Source organism: Xyrauchen texanus, chromosome 24, assembly GCF_025860055.1.
Source record: "Xyrauchen texanus isolate HMW12.3.18 chromosome 24, RBS_HiC_50CHRs, whole genome shotgun sequence".
NCBI classification, from domain to species: Eukaryota; Metazoa; Chordata; class Actinopteri; order Cypriniformes; family Catostomidae; genus Xyrauchen; species Xyrauchen texanus.
The window spans coordinates 7,857,180-7,871,542 of NC_068299.1; the positions used below are offsets into that span (position 1 = coordinate 7,857,180).

General features: G+C 36.2%; 1 protein-coding gene across 1 annotated transcript in view; it reads left to right on the forward strand.

Moving 5' to 3' along the window:
- loxl4 (lysyl oxidase-like 4) overlaps positions 1-14,363 on the forward strand; it is a 42,317-nt gene that overhangs the window by 13,573 nt on the left and 14,381 nt on the right. The window contains exons 4-7 of the mRNA XM_052090255.1: positions 1,309-1,347; positions 2,038-2,251; positions 3,188-3,368; positions 13,048-13,202. Coding sequence (XP_051946215.1) covers positions 1,309-1,347; positions 2,038-2,251; positions 3,188-3,368; positions 13,048-13,202 — 589 coding nt within the window. The remainder of the gene's footprint in view (positions 1-1,308; positions 1,348-2,037; positions 2,252-3,187; positions 3,369-13,047; positions 13,203-14,363) is intronic.

Genomic DNA, 14,363 nt, shown 5'->3' on the forward strand with positions numbered 1-14,363 from the left:
TGCTGATAAGAAGGAAAAACTATTTTCCAATTGGGTAGGGAAAAAAGGGCAAGTAGTTTTTTCTTTATGGATAAACCCTACGTAATTATGTTTTTTTTTTATTTATTTTTTTAAAGAAAACGAAATATATTAAAATCATTCTGATTCTCAATAATGTTTTTTCTTGTTTTAAGGATGCTTAGATACCAAAAATATGACAAAAATACTGGAGTTCTGAAGTGGTAGAGAGTTACTAGAGAGGTACAGAGTGTCATATGGTAGAAACATTGTGAATATTTAGGCAATTAAACTGGAAATCCCACACAACATTTGGTTTTGGTATCTTTTCTGTTGACTATACTTCCTTCAGTTTCATTTCTTTAGACAAATCAGGAGAGAAGAAAATGCTCATTCTATTTTATAAATTTCATTTACACTTTCAATTTTGTATTTCATTTTAGTCCTTATTTAAAGGTGAAGCATGTGGCACTAATGGCACCAAATGCAACTGCAAAAATAAGAACTGTTTTCAAGCAGGTTTCCTGAATCCTCCCAGCTCAATTAATGTGCTGGGCAACTGGGCTCAAACAAAAATTGCAATGTTTTGATATCAGAGCCACAGTGTTTATACCTTTTGGGAAATCAACCTACTAATGGCTTACTTAGTTGTCTAACAACCTTAAGATGTGATTGAAAAAAGTTATTTAGCATCAGAACAAATTACACACACTTACTTAGGCAAATGATGAAGACTGTGAAAATATAATGTGTCACTATGTTTACAAGTGCATTAGCTGTAGATGCTCTCGTGGACAGATGGATCTCTCTCTCTCTCTTTCTTTCTCTTGCTTTCCTCAGTGCTCCAGTCAGCTGTGAGTTCATGCCAGTGAAAAAATCTGTTTATAGAATCAATATTTTGGAAAGCCATTTAGTGGTCGATTAAATTTAAAACATTTGTGTACAGTATGTGCTTTGATGTTTATGTCTGTGCAATACATTTTTATTATAGCATAATAGCAATGCTATTTTTTAACTCTGTCACATTTAAACTCAATCAAGCCTCACAATAAATATTTTCAGAGTGTATACATAACGTTTTTGACTGTTGATTTATCCTGAAATAAAGATGATAATGAGCCACTCAAGACCTGGAACAACAAGTTTTTATTCTCACTACTTAAGACAAGACCTCATGTTGTAATTTATGTACATTTATATTAATACCATTACCAATGTAATATTATTTTTGCAAGTTTGTCTGGGTGAATAGCTTAATAAAGTGTATTTTTTTCAACTTTTTAAAAATGCTGTTCACTTCTTCTTTTACAGAAAAATATGGGATAAAAAAGTCAAGGATTCAACTACCAGGTAAAATCAGTTCCCCTTTCTTTCAGTTCATTTATGTAATAATAAAAACTATGGAATAGGTGACTCTGATCGATGGGGCACACAAGTATATTTCTCCTTCCATACTTATATGTAGCCAATGGATAAACTGCATGTAATTTCACTAGTCATAAATTGGAGCCCCTTTAATAACCAGAGTTTTGCGACACTCGCTTTCCAGTACACTCTTGTGTTGTATAAGTGCTGGTTAGGACGTGAGAACATGTATTGCACAAGAGAGCTCCCAGTTTTGTTGATAATTTAAGAATTTCTGGGATGCATATGGATAGCATGTGTGACTTTTGAGCACATTTTCTGCACATGTAGGAACTGGTCTCTAACTGGACTTGCAAATCGTTGAACCATATTTCATTTTTGTGTTTAATTTTTTGTATGTCATTGCATCATATTTCATTTTTTTTTTATTATTTTCTTTATTCTTTTTTATATATGGCCCTACTGACTGCTGTCTTTTTCCTTTTATAGAAACAGCCATCAGAATAAAACCGCCCAAAATTATTTTTGTATCCTGTGTTGTTTCTTTACAACCCACCAGCTAAATATACATTAGTGTTTATGTTACATAAATGGTGTATAGTGTATTTCTTGAAGTACTAACAATCTTAAAGGTGTGACCTACACTGACTCTTGCTGACTCTCTTTGTCTCCTAGATTGAGTCAAATGGCTAAAAAGAAGGGATTCTGGGTTGAAAAAATTCATTGTCTGGGCACAGAGCCCAGTCTGGCTGAGTGTCATGCCCAGCTGTCAATCCACCGAAGCCCCACCCCCTGTATGAATGGACGTCATGCTGTGGCCCGCTGTGTACCAGGACCCCAGTTTGCTCGTATGTCCTCTGGGCAACCCCAGGCCCCTCACCCTGTGAAGGTAACACTTAAAACACAAAAAGAGAACAATTTATGTATTTTAGATTTTTTTTTTGTGAGGTTTGCACCCTGCTATAAATATCATCAGTGTATAGCACACAGTGCAGCTATTTGCACCCCAACAATATTGTGGAACCACAAAAATATATGACAAACTAAACAATAGGTGTCATGGGGTGTGTGTACTCTTATCCTTGCAACCTCGGTTCGAATCCATGTTTTATCCCACTCTTTTTCCCATTCGATTTCCTGTTTCCACTGTTAATATTTCCTTTAATACTTCTTAAACTAATAGATAAAAATGTATATAAATGTTGATTTCATCGCAGTGATTTGGTCACGGTGAATGTCGAGGAGTGCAGGGAAGAGTTTGATCTGGAGGCAGTGTCTGTCTCTTGCTCTTGATCCCAAAGCTCGGCATCGCTTGTGTGTAGATTGCATCACTGTATTATGCCTACTAATATTGTAGCAACCATGTTTTTGGCAGAAACCATAATTTTAATGCAATTAACCATGCAGAGTAATATGGTGGTATATAGTAACCATGGTTAATTTTGTGGTTATGGTAAATGTACCCCCCTCCCCCCACCCAAAAATGAACCTTTTTTTTTCTGATTTAAGGTTTAGGTTAGGTTTATGGGTAGGGGTTAATGTATTGTGTCTCTGGTACTCTAAATAAACACAATAAACACACTGTAGTGATGCCCATATAATGTATGTTAGCATTTAAATATGGGTGTAATCTACCATTATTTGCACCAGGGTGCAAATAGCATCTGCCTATTAATAAAGATTCAGTCTAATATATACATTTTATCCCAAAAGATATTTTGAAAGATATTTAGGCCTCCAAATTTAAGTTGACAAGCCATGAAGTGCAGTGATGAAATCATTATAACCTTTAAAACTTGCCTGTTTGTGATTTCTTCTCTTATAGCTGTCTGTGCGTTTGAAGGCAGGGCCACGTCTAGGGGAGGGCAGAGTCGAGGTTCTGCGTGAGGGAAAGTGGGGAACTGTGGTTGACCACCTGTGGGACCGTATCTCAGCCAGCGTGGTGTGTAGAGAGCTGGGATTTGGCACTGCCAAAGAGGCTCTTACTGGGGCGTACATGGGTCAAGGTGAGAGATAGTTTGAACTTAAAGGTATAGTTCACCCAAAAAAGTATATTCTGTGATTATCTTCTCACAGTTATGGTGCTCCAAACCCGGATACTGTTATTTATTCCACTAAATACAAAGGGAGTATTTTTAAAGACTATTGATAGCTTATAGGCCGTTCATAGAGATACATTTTGACCACTGCTGTTATGCACCAAAAGGACAAAAACACCATTCAATTTCAATAAAAGCATATTCATTTTTGAGAAGAAGGTGACATAACAATGCAGATGATTAAGTTCATGCTGAGTTTGCCACACTGAAGATATCCAGGAGATTCAAGAGAAGCATTTGGAAGGCATGCTTATCTCTTGGATATGCTTGTATGCAGCTGAATACACAAGCTGACATAGATGTTTTAAATGATTTTATCCAAGAACGTAGGAACAGCCTCTCTTTACAATATGACAGTTTTAAAAAAACATTTTTAGAAAAGGTTTTATGTTTTTAAGAATATGCTAAATAATTTGAAAGAAAACATATCAGCTGAACTTTAAAGAAACATCAGCGTTTTTTATGACAGAACTTTCAAAATTAGAACTAAAATGTAGAAGCAACATATTAATTAAAAAGTTCATATTAAACAAAATAAATATCATATCATTTAATGACTGTCAAACATTTTAAACATTGTTCCAATCAGCCAGAACCAAAGAATCAAATAAAAACAACAACAAAAAATGTCTTAATGTTGGTATCAAATATCAATTACAATAACAATTTCATTGTTTAGATGCATACCAGGTCTATGGAATGAGATCTTTTTCATGTTATTATAAAAAGATCTATCGTACACAAATACGCTACAGTATATGCATAGTTGGTAGTGAAATTTGACAATTCTCTATACATATTCTCTCTGTCTTCTTTCCCTTTTGACCTGTTATCGAGCTGGACCAATGGTTCTCTTGCGATTGATCTAATGAGCACCTCTGATGTATAGGATGACATAAGATTCGGTGGCATTTATAATGTGGTATTTACATTGTTTAATTTCACCCGATTACTTTATTTAAAAAGTTTCACACTTTTGTTGGCTTAAACGTTACATTTTGAATAACTGAAATACTTTTCAACTATTGCACTGTGTCATTTCCTCGTCCCAAAAACTGCACGTCAAACATCTTTGACAAAATTTGTGCTAAATCATTGGATTTCTATTCTATCACTGATAGTGGAGGGTTTTTTGTGAGTTTCTTGATTTATTGTCCACACTGTTATGTCATGATACAATTAAATTTCATTGAAGATATATGAAATGACATCTTAAAATAAAGGAAAACATCCACACTCAAGTGTGGAGGTGAACATCAGCCGTTCTGCAAAATTATTTTTAGTTATTTGAAGTTTGTAACTCTGTTTGTACATTAAAATGATTCAATGTAAGTTTCAAAATAGGTTTGTTAGATATCAATTACAGTCCATATGGTGGCTAATTTATCGACTGAATGTCCATCCTGTTATTTTACACGCTAATGCAGCCCATTTAACTAGATGGACATCTGAATTTATTTATTTTTGGTCATTTAGCTTGAACAGTATGACTAATACACTGTAAAGGGCTTTAAAGGGAAAGGAGGAGGAGAGAACTGGCTTGAAAATATAAATATATAAATATATAAAATAGTTTAATATAAAACCTTTAACATGTCCCTTTAATGATGAAACATGAAGATATTCGTTAAAGTGTTTTATTTTTCAAAAGTTTTGTAGGAATGACCCTGGGGTTTAGTTGTTTCTAAAAGTGGGGGGACATGTCCCCCTCAGTTATAATTTTTTCTACATCCCTGCTTTTGTCATATGATTATCTTTTTTCACACACTCTCCAGGTGCAAAACATGCATTCTGTGGCTGTGACAATGCTTTAAGCAGAGGAACTTTCCCTGTACATTCTGTGTTCACAGTTCAGTTCAAATACACACTGAATGTGAGTTTACTTTGGCTGAGAGAGAGATGAGGCTCTCCACTGACCAGTATTCATAGCTGCACATGCCCACTCTGACAGTATGGGATAATTACACTGCCAAAGAGAAACAATGAGAGTAGCAGTTTATTGAAGGCTTCCTGATCTTGCGCTGATGAAACAGCTACTGTAGTGCAGATGAGGTGTAATTCATAGATGGTGGTTTTGTCAGGTAAAAACAAAATATTGATGCAAAAAAAGTGAAAGGATAAAAAGTTGATTTATGGCTAATGATGATTTAAGGGGTCAGTTTTGACTTCTGTGGGAGGTTTTGAACTGACCTGTGATCCTTTGTTGCTCCAATGAAGCAGGTCAAGGTGAGGCCAAAGACTTTTAAGCATTTACATTGTTGTTACAATGTAAATTACTGTATTTTCAGAAATGGGCTGTACTGCACCAGTAATGACCCGAATGAGAGTATAAAGACTTGAAATTCAGGAGCTGCATTTTAGGTATCAAATGCATATGCAGGAGTTCAGTTTCTCTCAACTAGTTTTTCTTCAGGACTAGTTTTATCAAATTCAGGTAAACATTCTTAAAACCAAAATTAAAATGTATTACTATTACCATGAACTGTATATGCCTGTTCATGGGCTGAATAGGAAAACTGACTCTTTAGTTATACAATTGTATAACTATATATGGGTGAGTAAATGATGAGCACCACCAATCAAATAAGTTGCCATGGGTTTAATGAACTGTTCTGTAATTTATGCAGTTTACATGCATTTTGATATTTAAGTTAATTTAATATCAGTTACTTTAATACTTGTACTTAAGTCGTTTTCTCATGAGCTACTTTATCTTAAGTCAATTTCCATGAAGGTATCTTTACTTTTACCCAAGAATGACAAATGGATACTTTATACAACACTGATTATATGGTTAGTTGCATTTTATTATTTGCATTTAGCATAGAGTATTCTCCCTACTGTCAAGACCAATTTTTATGTTACAACTAGTGGTTGACCGATATGGGTTTTTGGTTGCACTTTATTTTACAGTACGTGTACTTTCAGTATACTTACAGTGTACTTACCCAATAAAGTACTGAATAATATTAGGTAACTACATGTAATTAATATGGGTTAAGGCTCAGGTTAGATTCAGTGTAAGTACCTAGTAATTACTAGGGGTGTGCAGCAAAGCCATTATCTATATTTATCTGTATCTGTTAATATGACAAAATTATCTGTATCTATCTCTGTATTCGGATAGAACCAGGTGTGGACAGGCTTATACCGGAAGTGCGTCATTACTAAATTAAATGTCCATTTTTAAATGTAACTCTTACATTTATAGTTTCTATTAATAAAATACAAATTTTCATAATAATAGCCTAATAATAATAATAATAATAATAATAATCTTATGATTATTATTATTATACAACAATTATTTAAGAATTATTATATTTATTCTTTTTTTCTTACCAGATGAAGCTGCATTCGTAGGCTACATTAACTGTGGAATATGTTGTTAACTGTGCTTTTTACTGGTATTTCTGATATTAATATCTGCATGAAACTGAATTTACGTTTGTCTGTGCATGTATAACAACATTATTCTGGAGGCAAGATGTGTCAAGCAAAATGTGAAATTTCATCACACATATTTGCAATGAGTAATAAATACAAACATTAAAAGTAATAAAAATAAAATCGATATAGCCTACAAACAGGTGAAAGTCCCGTAAATCTATCAGGTTGTTTTATGATAAGACACCATTATTTAGTTAAATAGTAGTAATAATAATAATAGTGTTCATTTATATAGCACCTTACCAGAGGTAGCACGGTTTAAAGAAGAATAAAAAAAGACAGAGGCTATTTCTTTGTTTTACATAAGGAGGAATAATCCTAATAAATGAATAATTTATGGAGCCGTGACAAGTTCTCTGACTTTCTTCTCAAGGAGGAAGCGAGGGCCAGGTAAATGTTCAACACAAGTCTTTTATTTTACACACTTTCTCATCTAACACAAAGTTTGCTTTTCAGCACAACACAAAACACAAAGAGCACTCTGCTGTGTGTCTCTCTCTCCCCTCCGGCAGAATGGACTGCTCTTTTATATCCCTCTCAGCTCTCACTGCAATCACAGACAGCTGTTAGAGATAATTTCCCACAGGTGCCAATCCTTACTGTTTCTCCTTTCGTGGCCTTGCTCTCCACAGACATCACTCGGCCATGCCCCAATCACCACAGGAGCATTTAAACCGTTATGGAGCATTTTTTTTTTTTTTGATAAAGAGGTAGACATAAATGTGGTCAACATTAAAATACGAATAGACGAGCTCCGACGGGAAATCATCACTTAAGGTCAGGAATTTAACATCGTTCCGTGTGAAATGTGTGATACATTAACAGATATTTCAAGAAGTGGAAAGTGTATATAATGTCATATCTTAGTTATACACTTGATAAGCTCCAAATGCGCACAATTAACAGAGACCACAAATGGAGTTCAGATTGGAGCGCCCATCCAATCTGAAATCACAACCTGCACATTTTCATTCATAAGGCTTACACTTTAGAAATATTGGATGCACAGATTCATAAATCTTTGTAAGTTTTTATGTGTTTTTTTAATGTCGCTTTATTATTGTGCCTCTTGGATACATACTGTATATATTTTTGTATATAATTCGGATTAATCCATTATTCGATTTTAAGTCATTATTCATGCCTTTCCAAATAAGGTATTCTGCTTTGGGCACATCCCTAGTAATTACTAAATTTGTTGTATTATATAGTACGAAAATCTAGAACAGTACTGTAAAATAAAGCTACCGTTTTTTTTTTTTTTTCAAAGGTGTGAAAAATAGTGCGCCTGGGGAGTGAGGTTTATACATACCACACAGCTAGCACGTATCAGCTGGCTCCCATTACACTCAACCCCTTAAACCTCACTCCCATCCGGGTCACGGCACCACTGTAATCGGTCCTGCTCAACCCGCTCATGTACCAGCTGGCTCCCTTTACACATACATGTTTTCCTTTCGTAGGAACTCGAGCTGCATATTCGCTCGCATTGGGACATTTTGATTGCGAGCCTCAAAATGCACAGATGTCCCCATCGGACCCTTGTAATGTTTGGAAAAAAACACATTAAAATTGCTCTAAAATTTACGCTGTAGAAATGACGTCCTTATATGTTCGCTAGTCAAAAGGTAGGATTAATAATCCTCACTTCGATGTGAATTGCTGGAACAAGAATGAAAAAAATCATTAATTGAAGGACAAAAAATCTGCCCGGGATGTAGCTCCCTAGGGGCATTGCATAAGTGCCAATAAATTGCCGTGATTGTATAACACACTGCCATCAGACCATGTGACACTCAGGGTGTGTCCCAATGCAATTATTCTGCATCTTGTTCCTACTCAGGTAACCAGGGTTACACTTCATGTAACTGAGACGTTATAAGCCAATACCAAAACTATCAAAATATCAGCCGATTAACCCTTTCATACATGCCAACACTTAATAATGGGCCCCACATATGTAGTGTCACACATATGTATTTCTGCAACAGCCAGCTACATTACAAGCTGCCAGATTCAAATCAGCTTTCTCGCCATCATAGAGTCTGTAATTTATATTCGCTCAAAAAGTTACTCATACAGTCTTTAAAACCACAGAATACGTTTATTTTATATAAATACATCCAATGATAAATACCACGATAACAGTTCACAGCTTGTATATGCACAGCCATCATATAAAAATGCGATCTTCCCATGCACACAGCCATGTCTACTTATTAGGTGCAGATGTGGTTTTAATTCACACAAACAGCAACTCAAACAGTCTTTTCTGGCATATAATATGTTTGTTTTCTGAAACAGACCGCCAAACTATCATAAAAGCACCACGATAACAGTTTAAAACTCACAGTGCAAACATGCTGATTAAGCATGATTATCCAATACACGCAGCAAAGTGCAGTGCATATAGGCAAACCGGACTGCTGATATGATTTGTTGTTATTTGTTTTTACATATTTAAAAATGAAATAAATTAAACAAATACAGTACATTAGACATAACACATTTGTTCACATGTTTACTATATTATACATAGTATTTTCTTATGACAAGAAATAAAAAATTAAATTACAATATATATAAAAAATACTCCCCTACACCCACCTCTACTGGCTGTGCAGAGTCACGTGCAAAAATAACTCACTCCAGAGGGCACTGAAGGGGTGATCTTTTTATCATTAGTAACAATCCACCAGTTGAGAACCACTATCGAGGTTGTCTTTTGAGGTTAAAAAAAAAACTTCTTCTATTGAAGAAAATCTGGTTCATATTTTTGGAGGCAGCAGCTGTCAAACAGAAGGTGCCTACTTTCATCAGCTGAAATTACCATTCAGTTTATCAGTGAATACTGTGTAAAGTGTTTCCATTAGTTGTTATTTAGATCCAGTAGTTTGATTGTAGAAGTGGTAGGAATACTTAAGATCAAAGCTTCCACCCTTCCATAATATAGAAGTCTTTAGTCATTTTATTGTCATGTATAATTTTCCTGGTACAGCCAAGGCCACAAAAACTGATTTTGAGTGGGAAAAGCATACGAATAGCATTTCGTTTACAGAAAAGAGCCGGACTGTTTCAGACAGAAAGTTAAAATAGGAAGTCTGTTGACATGCACCCGTCTTTGGTCACCACATTTAGACGTGATCCTGATTAATGGTGTCTGTACAGCATTCATTGCACTGCCATTAAAAACATATGAATTCACAAGCCTGTTTAGGGAGGCACTATTTACATCCTCTGTGAATTTACTGTTAAGATATTGCTCCATGTGCGAACATGCATACTTCCCTGTTACACAGCATGCAAAATGCAGTATATAAAATATGTAAAAAGCAGGATTGCCAAAAAGGTAGATACAGTAGGCAAACAATACCCAGACGACCTACTGCATCTGCTGAGATTCATTTGCTATCCCATAAAGCCACGTGACCAGAGGAATCGTCAAAATCAATATACAGAACTATGTTTTGGGCATCTCTTTCAAAATTTAGTTGCTAAAGAAGCCAAGAAAGTGGTTTATCGTGGTTCCATTTTGTTTCACAAATTAAATACAGTTATTTTCGCAGTTGTTGGTAGTATGTCGTAGGTCAAAGAATATATGAGTCAAATGACACCTGTGTACTTAACGAATGTGATTCATTAATGGACTTGAAGTAAGTTCTTTATGAAATTCAGTACATACTCTAAAAGTCTGTGAATTCAGAAGCAGCTATGATTTATCCAGTCTGATCATGCATTTGGCACGTGTTCTGTACGACAATGCAGATCTTTTTTAAGGGCCAATACAACATTCTTTTGAAGCATCCTCTAAGCCTGACCTCCCAGTAAGATGAAAGTCAGATGACTTCTTGTCTTGAGATGTGCTTAAATGCTGTATCACTGAGGAAAATCTGGCTTCACCTCAGTGAAGCTCAATAGACAAGGCATTTCAAGTCACGCTCTTTGAGAATGTATATAGAAGCAAATTTCTACCAACATACAATATAAAGATCCAGAGTGCAGACTCTGTTTCCAAAGCTTGCCCTCTGTCTTCAAACTGATGCTGACATTGCACTTGGCTGAATGAAATATTACATATATAGTCATTTAATCCGCTCCTAAAATAGGGATTATAGTCATCCCATGAAAGAAAAACACTATTAATGCAGGATATACAGTATATGTTGTTTAATTTTAGAGAGAAGAAAATGTCCATTTGCCAAAAACCACAGTCTAGTGAAACTGTTCCCAAAAACACTCCCTTTCCATTAGCCACTTTTGGAATACTTAAACTTCAATTTCTCTGTTACTTACTTGCCTTTTAAACTTGTGATAGTCATAAACTCTACTTAATTTCTTCTGATTTCACTTGATTAAGATTTGACATGATTAAGATTTTTTTATACGGAAGCAAATGGCACAATGATTAAAAGTTTTGCTTTTTGATAATCATATCATCAACGTCAGTTGGTGGACTTAAAGGAACAATAGTTTTGTTTTTCTTTTCAGTCTCAAACAAATGTGTATTTCCATTTTATTTATAAAAATATATAAATATATATTAAAAATATAATATTATTTATTTATAATATAATATTCTATTCTCTCTAACCACCATAGACATTGAGGGGTACACGTCCTATCCAGTATTCAGATCAGTGGCCGATCAATAGGTTTTCCAATGACTTATTCTTAAAATGTTAATTTTGGTCCCCCCTAATCTTCTGCTTATGTCCTTGATTATATGTAATTTTCTCTATGAGGAGGAAATGTAAGCACATTAACTCTCAGGGTTTCCCGATCTGCTTCTGAGAACTGGGGCCAAAAAGGGTGCTGTGTTTGTCTGCAGTGGCTAACATTTTTGTTTCAGAAACTAAACAGTTGGTCTAGGTTTCAGTGGTAGAAAATGGTCTTTTTAATCAGTAAGACTTTATGCACTAAACTTAGCCAAATGCACTGTAATAGCACATAATCACTGTTTTTCCACAGCATGTAGTTCAAGCAGCTTTCGACTTAATTTACTCTGAGTTTCCCTAGAATGTACGTCAGATAGGAAGAAAGCTGATCTGGTTTATTTATGCTGGGTGAAGTGGATTTCACATTAATAGCAGAATGTTTAGCACACTGCTCACGTGTTGCCATCAGTTTTCACAGCCAAATGAGAGTGAATCGAAGCAATGTCTTTACAGTACAAAGAAACAAAGAGGGAAATGATCTGTGACAGCTGTTAGAAAGTTGTGCTCTCCTTATCTCCAGTGAACTCCAAGACAGTGATGACAGTGATTTCATGCACACAATGCACACCTCTGATTCTAATCAGACTCATGTGTGGCCCACATAGCTGTCTGACCATAAGAGGAGAGGAATTCTGCTTTCACATTAAACACCAGAGTGATTTATGTAGAAACCACTTTCACCTTTTTCTGACAATATGCTGGACAGACAAAATGATCACACAAGAAAATATCATGATGCTATCGAATGTGACGGTACCCTGACATCATCCCCATTCTACCGAGTTACTGACATGCAACATTTCCCATCACACATTATTGCATCAATACCAAATGCAATTACCTTTTCCTGCGAGGCAACTGATAGCATGTTGCGCAAGCAGCCATAGAAACACCAGCTTTTTGTCCCATTGAAGCCAGGAAGTAATCGCGTTCACCTAATCAACGATGAGCACGATAATGCTGCCACCTTCAAAGTTGAAAATACGGGATAGCCCTCCAGGGGTGTATTTTACAGGATGGGTGGGTTTTGAAATTGGGTTTGATTAGGGAGTATGGTTGACAAAATATGCCTTCCTGTTGACTGCATTGCTTGCTTAAAAACTTGCTTTTGGCACCCTTCTGTGGACATTACACCTGGAAACTGCAGCTCATACGTCCTCATAAGTTCAACAACTTTGGAAACTTTGGACCTACTGTTGCCGAATTCACAGTATAATCAGTCAGGAACAGTTACTAAAGTTGGATCAGTCAGAAATATTTTCAAGGGTCTAGTAAGCTCAGGGTCATTTAAAAAGTGTCTAGTGTATTTTATGGTACCCAAGATGTAAAGTACTCAAACAGGCAGAGTAGATTTTGTTTTTGTTTTGAAGACTTTTAACTTGGGAAGCCCCTTTGACATTGTCTTTATGTTTGTTTTACAGGTACAGGGCTGATCCATATGAACTCAGTGCAGTGCACAGGCACAGAGCGTTCCATTTTAGATTGTTTTTTCCAGGAAGTCCCTCCCTGGAAATTCAAACACAACAGGGATGCTTCTGTTAAATGCAATGTCCCTAAGACAGGCTTGGAGACCACGGTGAGCAAAAGACCACCTGCTATTCTGGTGTAATTCTAAATGCTGTGACAAATACACATGCACTTTCTAGTGTTGTAGCACTTTCAAAGCTACAAGTTACTCATAACGAAGTAGTTTGCTACACTCAAAGCTACTAACCTTAAGTAACTGTCTACATTGAAGCTTCTTGAACAATAATAATAATAATAATAATAATAATTATATATATATATATATATACTCACCTAAAGGATTATTAGGAACACCATACTAATACTGTATTTGACCCCCTTTCGCCTTCAGAACTGCCTTAATTCTACGTTCAACAAGGTGCTGAAAGCATATTGATAGGATAGCATCTTGCAGTTGATGGAGATTTGTGGGATGCACATCCAGGGCACGAAGCTCCCGTTCCACCACATCCCAAAGATGCTCTATTGGGTTGAGATCTGGTGATTGTGGGGGCCATTTTAGTACAGTGAACTCATTGTCATGTTCAAGAAACCAATTTGAAATGATTCGAGCTTTGTGACATGGTGCATTATCCTGCTGGAATTAGCCATCAGGGGATGGACATGGTCAGAAACAATGCTCAGGTAGGCCGTGGCATTTAAACGATGCCCAATTGGCACTAAGGGGCCTAAAGTGTGCCAAGAAAACATCCCCCACACCATTACACCACCACCACCAGCCTGCACAGTGGTAACAAGGCATGATGGATCCATGTTCTCATTCTGTTTACGCCAAATTCTGACTCTACCATCTGAATGTCTCAACAGAAATCGAGACTCATCAGACCAGGCAACATTTTTCCAGTCTTCAACTGTCCAATTTTGGTGAGCTCTTGCAAATTGTAGCCTCTTTTTCCTATTTGTAGTGGAGATGAGTGGTACCCGGTGGGGTCTTCTGCTGTTGTAGCCAATCCGCCTCAAGGTTGTGCGTGTTGTGGCTTCACAAATGCTTTGCTGCATACCTCGGTTGTAACGAGTGGTTATTTCAGGCAAAGTTGCTCTTCTATCAGCTTGAATCAGTCGGCCCATTCTCCTCTGACCTCTAGCATCAGCAAGGCATTTTTGCCCACAGGACTGCCGCATACTGGATGTTTTTTCCCTTTTCACACCATTCTTTGTAAACCCTAGAAATGGTTGTGCGTGAAAATCCCAGTAACTGAGCAGATTGTGA